Source organism: Ceratotherium simum, chromosome 26 (genome assembly GCF_057802395.1).
Source record: "Ceratotherium simum simum isolate JZ-2026a chromosome 26, ASM5780239v1, whole genome shotgun sequence".
Lineage (NCBI taxonomy): Eukaryota > Metazoa > Chordata > Mammalia > Perissodactyla > Rhinocerotidae > Ceratotherium > Ceratotherium simum.
In genome coordinates, this window is record NC_141925.1 from 3,625,681 (window position 1) to 3,642,900 (window position 17,220).

The window sequence follows — 17,220 nt, forward strand, 5'->3', positions numbered from 1 at the left end:
AAAACAAATAATCTTAAACACTGTTGCTCACCCAATATATAGTTCTGTGTTAACATTTTTCAGTACCAACCTACTAGGCACTCCTATTTGAAAAGATTGAAGAATAGAAGTTAAAATAGGAGTCCTACTGGAAGTCAACATCAGACAGAAACTCAACTGACTTCTTGCCAAGAATGCAGAGATGGAAGAGCAGAGCTTTTTCCATAATTTGCTATAAAAGTATTTTCTGGGTGTTTTCTACCTGAACTACCGAACCTCCTATTTTAAATTTAATTCTCTCCAATAAGGTCACTAATGTTTATGGTAAAAGGCTGAATTATAACTATATAACTATACACATTATAGAATGGGGCATAAGGTGCCTATACGACACGAGAACATATAATTAGCCTGTTAACTGCAGGAACAGTGGTGGTATTGGTGGTAGAGGAGTAAACAAACATTAAGAGAAGGAGCCACTGAAAGAATTCTAAATTTTTGAAGTCTTACCCAATGGAGTTTTAAGTGAACAAACAAAAGAAAACATAAAATTACAAAATTATTTAGAGATAAGAAATATAAAATAAGGATAAATAAGTACACTTCCCATAGAGAAACACAAATAGTAATGTCATCTTGGGGTTGTTGTTGGGATTAACTTTTACATTTTATAAGTAAATATCCTCAGTCCCCAAGAATAAAGTTAATATATTTCAGGGGGAAGGGGGCTTCTAAGTTAGACTGAGAAAGCAGATACTAAGATTTCAGTGATAACTGGGGGAGGGGCATGGAGGTGATGAGAGCAGCCTCGGGCCCCTGGGTCAGTGGAGGCAGCCTAGGAGAGCACAGGACCAGGCACTGCCACTAGAGCAAGGGACATGGGACACAGGATGTAGTGCGATCCCGCCATTTTCACCTCCACAGAGGACTGAGCAGAACTAAGCCACATGAAATACTAACCTGGGTCTGCTATTTAATCATGAAAAAGAAAAGGCTTCCAGTCTGAAAACAAGGCTGATAAGCAAGGTCAAAGTATACACAATTAGGAACATGATTTTACCAAATCCTCATGAGGTTAGGGGAAAAATTACTAAAGCTCAGAAGACTTCAACCTAGGACAGATAATGGGAAACATATTGCTCCTGTATATAGAGTTTAAAATCTCTACAGAGGGTCCACATATGATTTCTTTATAATTGATGATTTCTGCAAACTCATTTAATTAGGGAAGATAATCATAAGTCACGTCCTGCCAAACATAGCCTTTGGAGCCAATACCGGAAACAAAACACAGCTCACTACGATTCCATGTGGGTGCAGATACTTTTCAGAGCTGCACCAAGATGCTGCAGCAACTATATGACAGAATTTTTTATGGGAACATTCTTGTCTAAGAGTTTCAGCCCGAAGACGACAGACCAAGAGGCTCACCGGAGTGCCAGGAGGCTGGGCGTGCACAGGTGTCGGTTGCTGCTGCGATGACTGAGGGGTGGCTACGGACGGGGGCTGGACTGGGGTCTGAGGCTGTGGGGTCACCTGGGCCTGGGCTGCTGCCTGGACCGTAGGGGTGCTCTGAGTTTGGCTAGCACTGGGCACTGAGCCAGGAGTCGGGGTGGGAGTCTGTCCGGAAGATGACACAGGAGTCGATGGCTGGGTGGGAGCTGCTGGCTGGGGAGGAGTCATCCCAGGTGCTGTCGGATGCTGGAGAGACGGCATGCCAGCAGCTGTGGAAGCAGGAGGTGGTGTCTGGTGCAACGGTGACTGTGTCACTGGTGGGCAAGGCAGCTGGCTGGCCTGGGGCCCAAGCATGTTCAGAGGGTTAGGAAGAGCAGCACCAGGCACCTGTCCCTAACAGAGGGAACAGAGTAGGATAAAATCATTTCCATCACTTGAAAATGCAGCAACAGATTTGAAGAATTAAATGTATGAAAATCTAATCATGGTTTCTTGGTGAGGTCTGCTGGTTTCATGGGAATGTTCCATTTCTAAAAATTCACACCCCGCTGTACACTTAGAGTAATGTGCACTTTCCAATAAAATTAACGCTATGAATGTTTTTCATGCTTTGATTTACATAACCGTCGAAACTCTGGCTTAAACAAACACACATATACTTCGCTCACTTGCTTCGTGCTCCACGACACCACCCACAGCTTAGACCACTGGGAAAAGTATTTCTCTTTTTTTAAAAAATGAGTTATCAAAACACTGAAACGTTTCAGAGCAGTGGTTCTCAACTAGGGACATGTTTCAGAACTATTTGTGGACCTTTTAAAAAGTGATTCCTAATCACTGGTCTAGAGCTGGGTGGGGTCTGCAAACTAATACCTTTGGTCAAATCCAGTTAGCTGCTTGTTTCTGCAATAAAGTTTTATTGGAAAATAGCCATACCCATTCACTTATGAATGAATGAATATGTCTATGGCAGCTTCTGCAGAACAGCAGAGCTGAGTAGTTAAAAAAAGACTATGGCCTACAAAGTCGAAAATATTTACAGGAAAGTTTGCTGACCCCTGTTCTAGAGCAATGACATATTATGGAAATTAAGAATTAATGAGTAAGCATGTAGTAACGAATCTAGTGTAGTCAATGACTTTTTTTTTTTTTTTTGGGCGAGGAAGATTAGCCCTGAGCTAACATCTGTTGCCAATCCTCCTCTTTTTGCTGAGGAAGATTGGCCCTGGGCTAACATCCGTGCCCATCTTCCTCTACTTTATATGTGGGACACCTGCCACAGCATGGGTTGATAAGCAGTGCCTAGGTCCAGGCCCAGGATCCAAGCCCGCAAACCCCAGGCTGCCAAAGCGGAGTGTGCGAACCTAACCACTATGCCAGTGGGTTATCTTTTGGGGGAAGATTTGGCCTGTTTTAAATACACGTACATCTGTATACAGCAACAATCTCAGGCATTACAATTAACAAAAGAGGGAAAAAGGCAGTAAAATGAAGAGAAACTAGTTCTCTTCAGCTTTAGACTGAATAATTAAAAACACATTTAACAAGAAGAGAACTGCTCAACGATCCAGTTAGCCTGACTTCACCTGGCAGTTCAGACAGGCAGGCAACAGGATACACAAACCAAACCATCAGGAGTGAATTCATGGGCCCTTCCCTCTTGCCCTCTTTAAAATGCAACGTCTCCCAGGATCACATGTGAAACTCAGAATTTAAAATACACAAATAAGAACCAAGAAAACAACTAAAACCCCCCAAATCAAAGCACAAAAGCATACAAACCAAAAAACCACCATCCATTCCACTTTAGCATGAAGTTCACCTGACGTGATAAAGAGTAATTACAAACAAGGTAAAAACAACAGGACAAAATGGGGAAAAATCAAGAGATGCTGGTACACGAAAATAAAATGTGCAGTGTAGAGTTCTAATTCTCATGAAACAAGACGTGCTAGGTTAGTAGGAAGCTGGGGCTGTATCACTGTGGGCAGCCCATAGTCCCAAGGGAGAAGGGTACCTGTGACACGCCTGTCTGGGCCGCTGGCTGCCCCATGCCTACACTGTTCACACTCAGCGCCCCACTGGGTGACGGGAACTGGTTCTGTGGCAGGAACTGGTTCTGCGCAGGCGCCTGGGCCATCATGTTGTTGGCATGCGCACCCATCATGTTCGGAGGCTGAGGCATTCGGGAAGGAGAAATGGCCATCTAAAAGACAACAAGCATTATCTAGAGTTTGGAGGATGAGGGCCAGAGTCTCCAAGATAAACCAGAAGAGACAGAAATCTTCAAATCCTCTCTCCCTCACAGAAAGAGAACCACCATTTAGTAAGACCTTTGGGCTCCCAGGCACTTTGAGTGCTTTCTCATGCAAGGTCTCTAATGAGCCAGCTTCAAATTGTCCTCTGAATAGAAATCAATAGCATGCTATACTTTAAAGTTCAAAATATGCCTTTTATGAGTTCTCTGAAGTGTTTAGAAAGCAGCCTCAGGAGAGTAAACTCTAGGAGTCAACAGAGGCTGACAAGTCCCTCTCAGCCACAAGTCTGAGGCTGCCTACTCCATCCTCAGAACTCCCATCTTCTCACCGAGTCACAAGTTCCCATGAATCTGTCATTCCAATAAAAATAGTGGTCAAGTAATTCTCACTGTGGTAACAATGACCAAAAAAAGAGAGATGAAGGAAATAAAGCATAACCCAAATCCAAAGGCACAAGTACCACAGGATTCTCAGACAATCTACAATTTCACTGCTTAGAGAATTTTGCTTATTCCAGCAAGGCCTTCTCAGCACAGCTAAGGCAAGCAGAAGCACTTACCCCTGGAACGGAGCCCATGCTGTTCATCGGGACAGAGTGGTTCATGGGGGATGCCGCGCGTGGTCCCATGGGAGCTTGTGGCAACTGTACATTCCCCAAGGGCATCGGGTTAAATGAATTCATCCCTGTAAACGTACCCACAATGGTTCATTAGGAAAAACACCCACAGGAAAACAGAATTACAACTCGCCAAATAAACTCTAAGCAAAATAAGATGGAACACAAACACAACACGTGTAACTGAAAGGAAATCACCCAGATAATCAGAAAAGACAGGTAAGTAACAGACTTTTCATATCCGGGAAAAATGGCACCAAAGTGGTGGTGGTGAGGGTGGTATGGTGGGGTTGGGGAGCAAAACAGCATGAGATGCGGGTAGAAAGTCAGGTAAAGCACAAACAGAAGAGGCCAGGGCAGCACTGATCAGGGCAGCAGTACTCTGCAGGAAAGCATCGAGGCAACAATAGAGACAAGGCAGCGCCAGGACGGCACTCCCACCATCTACAGAGGACGTGTTAACTCAGGCCAGGGCACCCATCTGAGCCAACCTCTCTTAATGCCTTCTGGAGCACCTGGCTCCCATCTCCTCTCCTGCAGGAAGCCCGTTCCCATCACCACAGGCCTTCTAGCTCTTCGGCTGGGTTGACATTTATTGTTAGAATCTGGGATAAGACTCAAACCATGGTTTTAATTTTGCAAGCATGTTAAGCGTTTAGCAGTTCTCAGCCTCAGCCTCCTTTGTACAGACTGGAAAGATCTCACATCCACGGCTACCTCTGCCATCCCTAGGGTGCCCACAGTCTGCAGGAATGTCACACCATGAAAGACACTTCACTAGCTGCTAAGTGTCTCCAGACCACTGCAACTCGTTCTTCGTAATTTCCCACAATACTCTGTAAATTCCGAGCTATACATAAATGCTGGTTCAAGTACGTCTTAGGACCAACTCTTCAATCTAACAGAATCCTTGAGGTGCTGCCTTAACACTGGTGTAGCCGTGAAAGGGTCTCAAAGAACATGTGCCTCCTTCAGCACGACCTTCAGTGACTAACTAGAAACATCATCCTAAATAACTGAGGGCCAGCACAGGCCCAGGACTTTCCAGAAAGCTTACAATATACAAGTTTTCCCCTCTCCTTGAGGATTTTACTTTCAATAAGACAAGATGTACTAAGAAATAGTAACATAAAGAAGCCCTCTTTACACCGACCTAGACGTGCCAGTGAGGGAGGCCTGCGAGCGCTCCGCTATCCAACACCTCTTTCAGTATGCTGCTCAACAGCTACCCCATCAGATCCAAACCAGCAGACTTTTCCACGTCATCCCCAACACAGCATTCAGCCACCTTCCTAAGGCTCAATTCCTCTCATATCTAGTCCATCAAAACAAGTCCCTGAAACATTTCCTACATTATACCAGTTTACGTACCATGTCTTTTTCAGTATGCAATAAGATTACCACAACTTTATAAATGACCTCTTCTCCTCTCCCAAACTACTCTACACACAGCAGTAAGGCCTTGCTTTAGAATCTTCTGGACAATGTCACCAAATTATTGCACAACCTGTAAAAATGTGCTACTGTTCAAGTCTCAATTTGACAAGAGCTGTGAAAGCTTTGAAATGCCCCTCGCTCCCAAACTCCCAAACTAAAATGACAGTTCAACCAAGCAAAAAAACCACAGAATCTCAACTTGAGAAAGAACCTTTAAAAGTTGGTCAGACCAGCTGCCAGAACCCCAGCCTGATGCAGAATCTCTGAGTACAACCCCCCTCAGCCAACACTGGCTGGGCCTGGTCACCTGCACTCACGAGGCCCAGAGCTACTCTTTCCCTACCTCATCCCCCAGAGTATGGCCTGCCCCAGGACTGATTTGATGCTTTCCTTTCATGAATTCAGAAATGTGTCCTTCCCCCACCTACAACACTGTCTTGGGAGACTCTTCCTAAGAGTAATATCCTCTCTTGTCCATGAAAAAAAAAAAAAAAAGGCTAAATCTCACTTCTTGTCTCCTTGGAGATCTTTCCAAAGATTTCCTAACTTCCAAATACAACGGATATTCACAGTGCCTGTGGAACTGAATTCTGCTCATCAGCAAAAAGGAATGGAAGGAATAAGAGAAGGAGGTACAAAGAAATCAGAGGGGAAGAGGAAAAAAGCCAAAAAAATTTGTGGCTATTGAATGTTAAACCAAAATGTGTCACAACAATAGTTAAATACCTTGAGAAACCTGCATTCGATTCACTGGCAGGGGCATGGGCCCATCTATAATGGCAGAAAAACAATTGGTTATTTGAATTAATACTTGATTTAGGAATAAGGAATTTTATCTTGAGGACTTCAAACTTAAAGGGAAAATCAGTCAACAGGTCCCAAAGCATAGCGCATTCTGATGCCAGCGCCCCCTTTAAAGGGTCTCTCCACAAGAGTGACTCAATGTCCAAACACAGACCAATGCAGAAGGTCATGGCCACTATCATAGTCTCCAAAGTGTGGGCTTCCTGAGAACATATATATTTAGAAATACACCCCAAACACAGAAGGAAAAACAAGCAAATAGACTGGCAGTTGGTAGAAGGAAATGAAGTCCTTACTTGGAGGTCTCACAGGTTGTGTCTGTGGGATCCCAGGGGGCTGCGCCCCAGGGGCTGGTAAGGCTGGCTGGTTACCCAAGATGCCTTGTTTGTGTAAACGTGACCTCCGTTTTTCTTCTAGTTCTTTTTGTATCTTGTAGATTTTCTCTGCCAATAAGTGATAGTATTCATCCTAAAAAGCAGTAAAATTCAATATTAGGCAGTCAAAACTGCAAAAAAAAAAAAAAAAAAAAAAAAAAAAAAGTGCCTGTTTTGTATGTTCTAACTAACTAATGAACTTCTTAATTAAGTACATTGGCAAAGGAAAGTATTCAACACTTCTAACTGATAAACCAAAAGCCCAATTCTTGTTGAACTCCTAGTGACGTTACAGGACTTATCTGACTGTAGGTACTGAACACACGTTACATTTCATTCCACAGCTGAACCTCTTCTTGGATATTCACTGATGCTGGCAGTAACACAGTACCAACTATAAAGTACATCCATGGATAAAATGCAGTTTTATATACCTCATTTACCACTGTAGTGGTGACATATGTAGTTGACCAAGAGAGTTGTGCAGGAATCTCACGTCTTATCAGGGAAGTCTCCCTGGTCAGCGTCCTCAAGGTGATGAGTCTACCCGACTAACAGATGTCCCCATTTCCAGACAACAAGCCAGACAGATGCAGCTGTATCTACTGTAGGTATCGGGTGGGCTGGAACATGTATGGCAACGTACCCTGCTGTTGGCAGACTCATACATGTCCCCTTCCACTTTCTTAGCGTAGGCCACCAGGTTCTCCATGCGGCGATCCTTCAGGGCTGCAGGGTCAGGTGTCGGGAAGATGGCTTGGACGCTGAAAGGACAACACACTGTATCAACCTACCTTCAATACAACATCAGTATCCTGCCATTTTATACATGACATGGAAAAAGAAGATCATCTACTTATAGAGGCAATATACTGTTGAGAAGAATCCCAAATCTCTCTCATCTAGTAAGAATACACAAATGAAGTCACTCTCTGAAGACAATACTGACCTGTCAATTTATCTGCAATTCAAACACACCAATATTTTGCTATTAACAATACAGTAGTCCCCCCTTATCCAAGGGGGATACATTCCCAGACCCTTAGTGGATGCCTGAAACCTCAGGGAGTACCAAACCCTATATATACTACATTTTCTCCACACATACATTCTCTTTGGCATATCCGAATTGTCAGCATCACTACTCTTGTGCTTTGGGGCCATTATTGAGTAAAATACAAGGGTTACTTGAACACAAGCACTGCGACACTGCAACAATCGATCTGATAAGTGAGATGGCTACTAAGTGACCTAACGAGCTGGTAGCGTGTACAGTGTGGGTACGTTGAATAAAGGGATGATTCACGTCCAGGATGGGACAGGGCGGGTGGCGTGAGATTTCATCAGGCTACTCAGAACAGCATGCAATTTAAAACTTATTAAGTCTTTACTTCTAGAATTTTCCATTTAATATTTTCGGACCACAGCTAACCATGGGTAACTGAAATCACAGAAAGCAAAACCACAGATAAGGGGGGAATACTCTAAGTGCTGGGTCATCTCAAGAACAATACGATTTCTAATTCTTAAGTTTTAAACTCTTTATTACAAAAAATTTTGATTAAAATAATGCAAAAAATAATTCCAATGTAATTGAATTGATTAACTTCACCTTTCATTTAACTTAACTAGCTCAATAAAGATAACTATTAACTTCCCATATGTTAACTGACTGTATGGTGGTACTGACATGCCAACTATCTTCACCAAGTCCCAATTCCCCTAATTTTCAGGGATCTCCACAACTATAACATTGAGCCATAAAATAAGGCAAAGCTTCTGAGCTAATCCCAGCCTCCTTATGCATCCTAGAGCTTAGAGGACAGAAGGTCTGGCCATACTAGGAGTCTTGGCCTCTGTGACACGGGTTAGTTCATGCCCCTCTGCAAGGCAGAGCCACAGATGCTTTGACACCCCACACTGGGGACACAGGATCTAGGATTCTCTGGCCTGCTAGCAGTGGCTGTAACTCCCTAAACAAGCACATGACCTTCTTCAGCTGCTAGAGCACTGTCACTTGGGGCTCAGGGGACCACTCAGGAATTCAATCAGACAGGGATGAAACTGCAAAACTGTCAAACTGCCATCAGCCACAAAATGTTTCCATCACGCGTGAGTAATGGATGAGGTGGGCACGTACAGTTTATGCACTAGATGGCTCCGCAGGTCCTGAGTGACATGTTCGTGCCAGCCTTTCCGAACACCAGTGCTGGAAGGAGGTGCCGCCGTAGGTATGGTGTTGAGGGTTCCAATGTTTCCAGAGTTTGAGCCGTCATTCATCAGTGGGCTGAGGGAAGAACAAGAACACTTTATCCATCTCCTAAAGTGACTCAAAAGTGCTTTACTTCAGGTTCTTCAACCACACACGACTGAAAAAGTCTAAGTTAGGAGAGCCAGGTGATGTATAGACAACAAAATTGCAACCATGTTTCATCTGTTATCTGCTCTACATTTATAATTAAAAAAAGGAAAAGAAAAGAAAAATAATATTACCCCCACTGCCTGTTTAAACCATTTTCTCCGCCACAAGTTTAGAGAGAACTGCAGTTTTGTGTGATTCCCAGCCCACTTTCACATGCGACTGTTACTCAGATAGGAGCTGACTAAAACATGGGTCTTACTTTGTGGCCCCAAGGGAAGTTGGAAGAGCTGATTCTGAAATCAAATTTGGTGGCTGCTGATCTGTTGTTATTCCTCCTGCTGGAATGTTCATTGGGTTATTTCCTTTAAAGACAGAAAGAAAAGAAATCAACCAACTCCTAAATCATAATATACACTTCAAAGTTCTGATAGCAGATAACAAGTCACCATAAGTGATTCTCATTAGTTACAACAATTAACAGTATGGCAGGAACTCTGGGAGTTGTGTTTATGGAGGCTAGCTAGTATCATAAGTGTACTGTGTACACTATGGCTGTGGAAAAAATTAGAAATGATCCATTTGCAGCTTCAGATTTTGATTCTCAATTCATTAAACACCATGCCCTAAACAACTAAGCTGACTTGTCACATATATTTGCGTCATCTTTTGTTTCTGGCTTTTTTTTGCATTTCAGAAAATAAAATCATAGAAGTTAGGTGCAAGTGAAAAACTTTTATAAAATGTCAATTTGTCTACAGTATTCATTTTAAAGTAAGAAAAAGTTGAGACTCAGAGAGGTTAATAGTCTTGTCCCAAATTATACCATCGATAGGAGTCAAGTTAGATTAGAACTCAAGTTGTAGGACTCCAATCCAGTCTCCTGGCCAGCAGAAGCTAAACATGCACTAGGGCAGTTGTTTTCCAAAAAGCAACAAATGAGATGCTTTTAATTGGTCATTTTTAAGGTTAAAATACTTCATTAGGGAAAGGAGAGAACTAGCACAACAACCTTGATTTAACCTGACTGACATAACTGCTTGGCTTAAGCCTAAGTCGAAAGGGATGTGTCAATTTAAAGAAAAATATTAAGGAAACATTACGCAGAGATGGAAACAATATGCAAAAATTGTGGAGCTATGTGAGCAAACGACCAAACACTGGCAAACAATGAGTTGAGATGACAATAAGAAATGCTGATACGTGGAGAAGACTGAGACAGGAGAGATTTTCTGAGACTCCTGCTAACCTGCCCATGGTCCAGGCTGGTCACCTCCAGCTGTGTAGGGTAGCCCATAACCAAGAAATGCTAGGAATTGGCAGACCACCTACAAGTTCTCCATCAAATAAACGGTTCACTGAGAGTCAATGCAAGTAGTACAACCATAATTCTAATTTGCGAGATTTTGCATTTTGAGCCATATGAGATGCCCTTTATGAAAACTGTCCAGACAGAATCGGCACAGCAAGCAACAAAAATGTTGGTTCATTTGCAATTGCTATTCTTTTTATAAGCCTGTAACATCTTCCTCGTATCGGACACTTCAGCCTTTTCCTGGAAGTTCTTTTACTGCAATCATTTAAAAGATATTATCACCATAATATATACGTATATTAATTTGAATTTAAAGTAAAAACAATAACTGAAAACAGCCTTGGGTTCCAGGAAGACTTGTCATTCCCATCACTGCATTTGGACAAAGTTCTCGAGAGTTCCTTCACCTACCCAGGGGGTTGAGAGTCCTCATCTGCTGGTGAGTTTGAGGCTGTGCTGGTTGCTGGCCAGGAACCTGAGGCTGCAGCTGCGTCTGGGGCTGGTTCAGGTAGGGGAGTCCAAGAGCAGCATATGCTCGTTGCATGGAGCTGGGGTCTATGGGATTTGGGTTACTTAAAGAAGTGGCATTCTGTTGGCCTGTGCCAACAGAACCAACTGTATTTTGAATTCCACTAGCTGGAGACCCCAGGATGGCTATAACAACAAACAGACAGACAAACAAAAAGGTAAGTGAAATGGTTTAAAAACTACTGAGAAGCAAGCAAAATTTTATCAAAAAACTATCCCTGTATGTCATAAGGCATTAGAACAAGGCTACTGCGAAAGGCACTGTGCGGAGAAGGATCCTATTCTACTCATCCATTCTGCATGGCATAGCTCAGGAGAAAAAAGCTCAAGAAAATTCAACCTTCTGTCTTAGAAAGCAACAGACCACAAAATCAGAGACCACTTAAAAAATATTAATATGTATTAAAGCCTAGAGACTCATAAGAAGTCAGTTCCAGGGGAGTGGCAAACACATGGTAATGGAAAGTGTTTTGATTCTTTGGGGCTCGCCAGCCATCACTGAGGTGAACTAAGGCACTCCCCTCCTGCTGCTGCTCCCCCCAAGTCCTTCACTGTTCACCTGCACAAGTACAGAAGGATTCATAGAAGGAGCAGAGGTGATACTTAGTCAGTCAGTTTTGTTACTTACTAATAAATCTATGATGTGATCTTCCAAATAACAAAATCACAATTCCTTGGAAAAGCACACAACGACCACATTAATAACACACCTTTCTTTCCTATAGCTTCCTATGCAGGAGGTCACCATGCTGAGCTCTTCGGCTATGGAAAGCTATTCAAGAAATATCATGATTGATTGACTGACTGGTCCAGTGGAAATAATGAATGGAAGGAGGCTTGGCAATTCTGCAAAGATTTGCATTTACCCAGGTGTCACCCTAACTACCACCGATGTTCAGGAACTGGCTCTGCTCTCATGCAGCCATCCTCAGCTTCCACTACCCAGCCTACTGGTGGCTTGCCGAGTACTCCCTCCAGCCGCCCCACACATCTGGCTAAACCCAGGAGACTAAAGGAAAGTCTGTGGCAACATAAAGAACTCAATTCTCAAGGACTTCAAAATTAACTGAGAGATGACCCCAAGTTCAACTTATTCATCCGTCCATATGTTCTCATTTGGTAAGCACTTACCACGTAAGTTTTATATCATACTATTTGTTCTCATTCTTAAGAATTCCCTTCTTCCCAACTTTCCCCAAACTTTAGGGTCATATTATAAATAGCTGCTTATAAAATTGATAATAAAACATAAGCTCTTTGATACATAAAATACTATCATTAAGCGCTTCTTTCAAATTCAGACCATTAAGTGCAACAGCAATATTCTCGCATTCAACTATCAGTGCAAATATAACATAAACAACTCAAATACTTATCAGAGTAACTTAATTAAACCAAAATGTGTAAAAAAAAAAAAAAATCTTGGTAATTACACATTCCATACTATTAACTTTTCTAATTGAGATATTCAGATCTCAAACTCATTAACACTCATTAGACACAATTACACATACCAAGCACCTCATTATTATAAATGAAAAGCAATTCCCAAGGTACACTTTATGACAAGTGTATAGCTGAAATAAGTCATGTACAATACCTATAAAAGTATTTTTTCTAATAGTTACTACTCCCCAAAACTTTAAACACATGTCCATTGTACTCCTGAAACTGACATGCTAAATTTCCTAAAAGTACTATGATGTAAAAAGAAAAGTAATAATGGTAGGATGATTTATTTTTCTATCACCTTGCTGTATAGGAAAGAACAGACCCAGACTACTTTTGATACACAGAGTGATCAACTGTGGAGAGGAATTTAAAGAAACAAGGTATCTCTGTGGCCTTCCATTTCTGGGTGAAGATGCAATAGTTGGGCTTTAATAACGACTTCTTCCCATTATATTCCACTTTCGTCCACACTTTCCCAAATGCCATCCTTTTAGGCAAAATGTCCTATCTTAGGGCGAATGCCATTCCCAAGCCCAAGGCCATTCATGGGGTAGCCAGAGCCTCCCATAGAAGCTGCTGACATGGTCACTATATTTTGGGTTTGTGTTAAAAGCATTTATTTCCTAAATGTAAAACAATACTATATTTTTTATTTTAAAAGAAAATATATCAGAAGACAAGCATTTGGAACTTGACATCTCTTAACAATTCAGAGGCAAGGAAAACAAAGTACAAACAAAAAAGGTCTCTGATATTTAAGTGTGGCCCAATTGGAGTCTAAATGATGCTATCAGATCATACAAATATTTCAGGGTAAGGAGACGCAGGCATTTACTAGGAGTGACGCTGATGGAAAAGGGAGTTACAATGTAAAAGTCACCATGAACTCGGTCTTGAGAGCTCAAGACGCTCCCACCCCTCCGAGAGCATTCTCCTGATCTCTGGGGCTGCGGGCATTCTTCCCTGAATTCCCAAAGTGCCCACGGGCTCTCTGCTTCTCTTTGGGCATTTACACTTCACATCTTCACCTGCTCACTCCACAGACTGAGTGAGTGCAGGCTGTGTGTTGGGCACTCTCCTAGGCTCCAGGACACGGTGTGAGCACAAAGTCTGCACTCATGGAGCATATGGTCTGTTGGGAGAGACAATGGCTTAATCTAATAATTACCTAATGAATATAAACCTGCAGCTCTGGACCCTGTATCAGAGAAAATCAGGCCTCATCTCACCTTCCCTGTACATTCCTTGAAGGTGGGACCAACGTGTGACTCATCTCAATTCTTTACCTGTCGAGGCGCCTACCACAGGGCCTCGCCAAGTCCCTTGCAGTGTTCAAGCGAGCTGTAGCAGTCTAGCAGAGCAACAGGCATTGCTAAGGCCCTCCCCACACTGCAGCACTGAGTGCTTTGGACTGGACAAAAATTAAAGGAGTGCTAAAAACAGCAGTGCTTCCTTTATCTGCATCATTGAGAAGGAGGCCTCTCTGTGAATCAATTTCACACATTATTGATGTTTACCTCTTTAAATGTCAAAACCTCTTGTTCTTTTTACCATTTTTATATCTTCTTTCCTTTCTTGGGGCTTAACGCTATGTTTCATACACAATCAGTCGACTGTCACATCACAGTGTCAGTGTGGCGTCATCCTCTTTGTGTATCAGTTGGCATTTCTGCTACCAGCACATCTTCAAATCACCCCCCAACACCTCTGCCGCCCCACCACTCCCCTTCTGTTACAGCTTAATCAGGAGCCCATGACCTAGGAAATAAAAGGCCAAGTGTATAGTGGGCTCTTTCCAAAACTCACCTGTCACTTTTCATTTAGGTCCAAGGCAGTCCTTCCCCAGTGAGCACAAAGATGTTCTACTAATCCATGTATAGTATACACCACAAGCTTTTTTTATGTGAGGAAGATTAGCCCTGGACTAACATCCATGACCATCTTCCTCTACTTTATATGGGATGCCACCACAGCATGGCTTGATAAGCGGTGCATCAGTCCGTGCCTGGGATCCGAACCTGTGAACCCCGGGCCACTGAAGCGGAGCGTGCAAACTTAACTGCTACGCCACCAGGCCAGCCCTATACACCGCAAACTTGCAACACTCAATTCACCAGAAACTTCAGTCCCCAATCATTCTCAATAAAACTGGACTCAATTTGGAAATCCAATGAACCTGATGTAAATTAAACTTCAAAGATTTATCAGGGTATTGGGAGACACACCACGAAGAAGGCAGAGCAGCTACTATCTAGTCACCGCTTAGATTTCTACTGAAAAAGTCATGCTGCAATTTACTCAGATGTGCAGAGTTGCTCCCACACCACAATGCCTCACAGGTGCTTTGTGTGCCAGACCATCTTCCTTTCCAGCATCTTCACGTGCACAGTGCAGGGCATGACAACAAAGGGGAACACAGAAGCCCTGGTGCCAGGCCTCCCATCACAGCTACCATTGAGCAAGAAGAATGCACAAGCCCTCCAATAGGTTTTCTTCAGAAAACGTCTTCAGACGACTTAGGAGGGGGCAACACTGTGTTATCCAGAAGAGCAAGGACAAAGCTATTCCAATGAACTACACCACCAATAACTGTTTGGTACTTAAATCAGGCAAACAAGCCCACCACTCTGTCCCTACAGCCATTTAGGCTCCATTTCCCCATCTGCTCCCCACCTCAACCATAGTCTGTCAAAAGAGGTGTCTGAGAATCTCTGAAGAGCTCTCAGGAGGAACAAGGGCCTGTTCAACAAACACTTACCAAGCACCTATGCAGGCTACTCTATGAGAAGAAGTTTTAAGGAGGCAGATCTGGACTCAATTATCATGAAGGAAGGCGTTTCAAACAATCAGAGGTGCCTAAAATTAGAACAAATAGCCAAGCCAGGTAGTAAGCGCCAAGCCAGCGGAGGTATTCAAGCAAGAGGCTGGAGAACTACTGACTGAGACACTGTCAATGGGCTCGCACTACATACAGCTCAGCTCAGGTCCAAGGCTGCCATGGGCAGTGAGTGGGTTCAGCTCGGCTCTGGGACTGACCCTGTAGCATTGCATCTTGACAGTCCTTGTGGGATTCTGAGCTGGGAAACCCAAGGTTTCCCCCAGAGAATGACTCAAAGCTACTTAACAGTTCCAGGACAGACACCTGGCCCTTCAAGGCATTCAGAGCAGCGCATCTCATTCATTAATGTGCATACCAACCACCTGGGAATTTGTTAAAACGTAGATTGTAATACAGCAAGTCTGGGATGGGACCCAAGTTTCTGATTTTCTAACAAGCAACCTGGGACTGTCTGTGCAGCTGGTCTGAGGACTACGGTTTGAGTAGCAAGAACCTCACTGATGAGGCAACAGGAGTTCAGAAAATTCAGTCACAGGTCCACAGAGCTCCAGTCTTCTGTGCCACCCTGTGCACTGGAATTTACTGGGAGTCAGATGCCACGACTGACATTTAGATATATACCGTGAAATGTCCTAATTATTCAATAAAATCTGAATATCTCTATAACAATGGATAGCTTGACATCAGTGATTAGAGAATCTCTAGAAAACAACTCAAAGAAAAATCAAACAAAATCTCATCATAGGCCAAAAAGGTAACCAACGGTCTGGGTTTCATTTCAAAGACCATTAGGTTAGCTCAACAGGTGATTCCAGCAGGCTCCTTCAACAGACACCAATGAGAGAAGTTTGACAGTGGAATGTGTGCACCAGGTAAGGTGAGCATCTGTGGGAAACCCTGCCCAGAAAGCTCAGCCTTGGTGGGTAGGGGGCACACGCTCCTCGAGCAGGTAGGTTTCAGACAGGCCCCAGGGGTCCTCATCATCTCGGTGCAAACAGTCCCCCTCTCTCTGAATCACCTCGCTTGCACAGGAACTCTGAGTCCTGTCAGATCTGTGTCCTCGCAGGCATGTCAGCTGTGCTGACACTGTTCGTGCCGTCTACAATGTTCTTCCATTGTTACTTTATTGAAATTGGGCTCCATCAAGCCCCACCCTCCAGCACACACTGATCCTCCCCTTAGGGATTGCCGAGATACTACTACTGACTTGTCTCCACCTCTTTCCTTCGAATGATTCCACTGTCACATCACTTTTTTTTTTTTTTTGAGGAAGACTGGCCCTGAGCTAACATCTGTTGCCAATTTCCTCTTTTTTTTTTTCTTTTTCTCCCCAAAGTCCCAATACATAGTTGTATATCCTAGCTGTAGGTCCTTCTAGTTCTTCTATGTGGGACGCCGCCTCAGCATGGTTTGATGAGTGGTGAGTAGGTCCGCACCCAGGATCCAAACCAGTGAACCCGGGCTGCCGAAGCAGAATGAGTGAACTTAACCGCTACGCCACTGGGCCGGCCCCATTGTCACATCATTTTTAATGCAGATATTCCGACTCTGGAACCTGACCTGAAGCTATTGGAGGGTTGGATGCACATTTCCTCTCTATTGCCTGACCCTGGTGTTCACACATGATAAGCACAATTTGCTTTAGGAGAGGAGAAACATCAACAAACATTTACAGAAAAGATATTGCTGAAATTTTCCCACTCATCATATCAAAACTCCTCTATATTCACAAAACTACAATGCTAGAGCCAAAAGACTATACTCAAAGGTGAAACCTAATTTGAGAAGTATATAAAAAAGTTTT

General features: G+C 43.2%; 1 protein-coding gene across 5 annotated transcripts in view; it reads right to left on the reverse strand.

The window, feature by feature from the left end:
* Positions 1 to 17,220, reverse strand: part of CREBBP (CREB binding lysine acetyltransferase) — a 133,152-nt gene that overhangs the window by 36,522 nt on the left and 79,410 nt on the right. For 4 of the 5 annotated variants that reach the window (XM_087449548.1, XM_087449547.1, XM_004438123.3 and 1 more), the window contains 9 exons: positions 11,009 to 11,251; positions 9,545 to 9,647; positions 9,064 to 9,210; positions 7,570 to 7,687; positions 6,846 to 7,017; positions 6,472 to 6,516; positions 4,252 to 4,376; positions 3,452 to 3,640; positions 1,411 to 1,827 (listed from right to left, as the gene is read on the reverse strand). In XM_087449548.1, coding sequence (XP_087305674.1) covers positions 1,411 to 1,827; positions 3,452 to 3,640; positions 4,252 to 4,376; positions 6,472 to 6,516; positions 6,846 to 7,017; positions 7,570 to 7,687; positions 9,064 to 9,210; positions 9,545 to 9,647; positions 11,009 to 11,251 — 1,559 coding nt within the window. The remainder of the gene's footprint in view (positions 1 to 1,410; positions 1,828 to 3,451; positions 3,641 to 4,251; positions 4,377 to 6,471; positions 6,517 to 6,845; positions 7,018 to 7,569; positions 7,688 to 9,063; positions 9,211 to 9,544; positions 9,648 to 11,008; positions 11,252 to 17,220) is intronic. The other variant, XM_087449549.1, reaches the window with a different exon arrangement.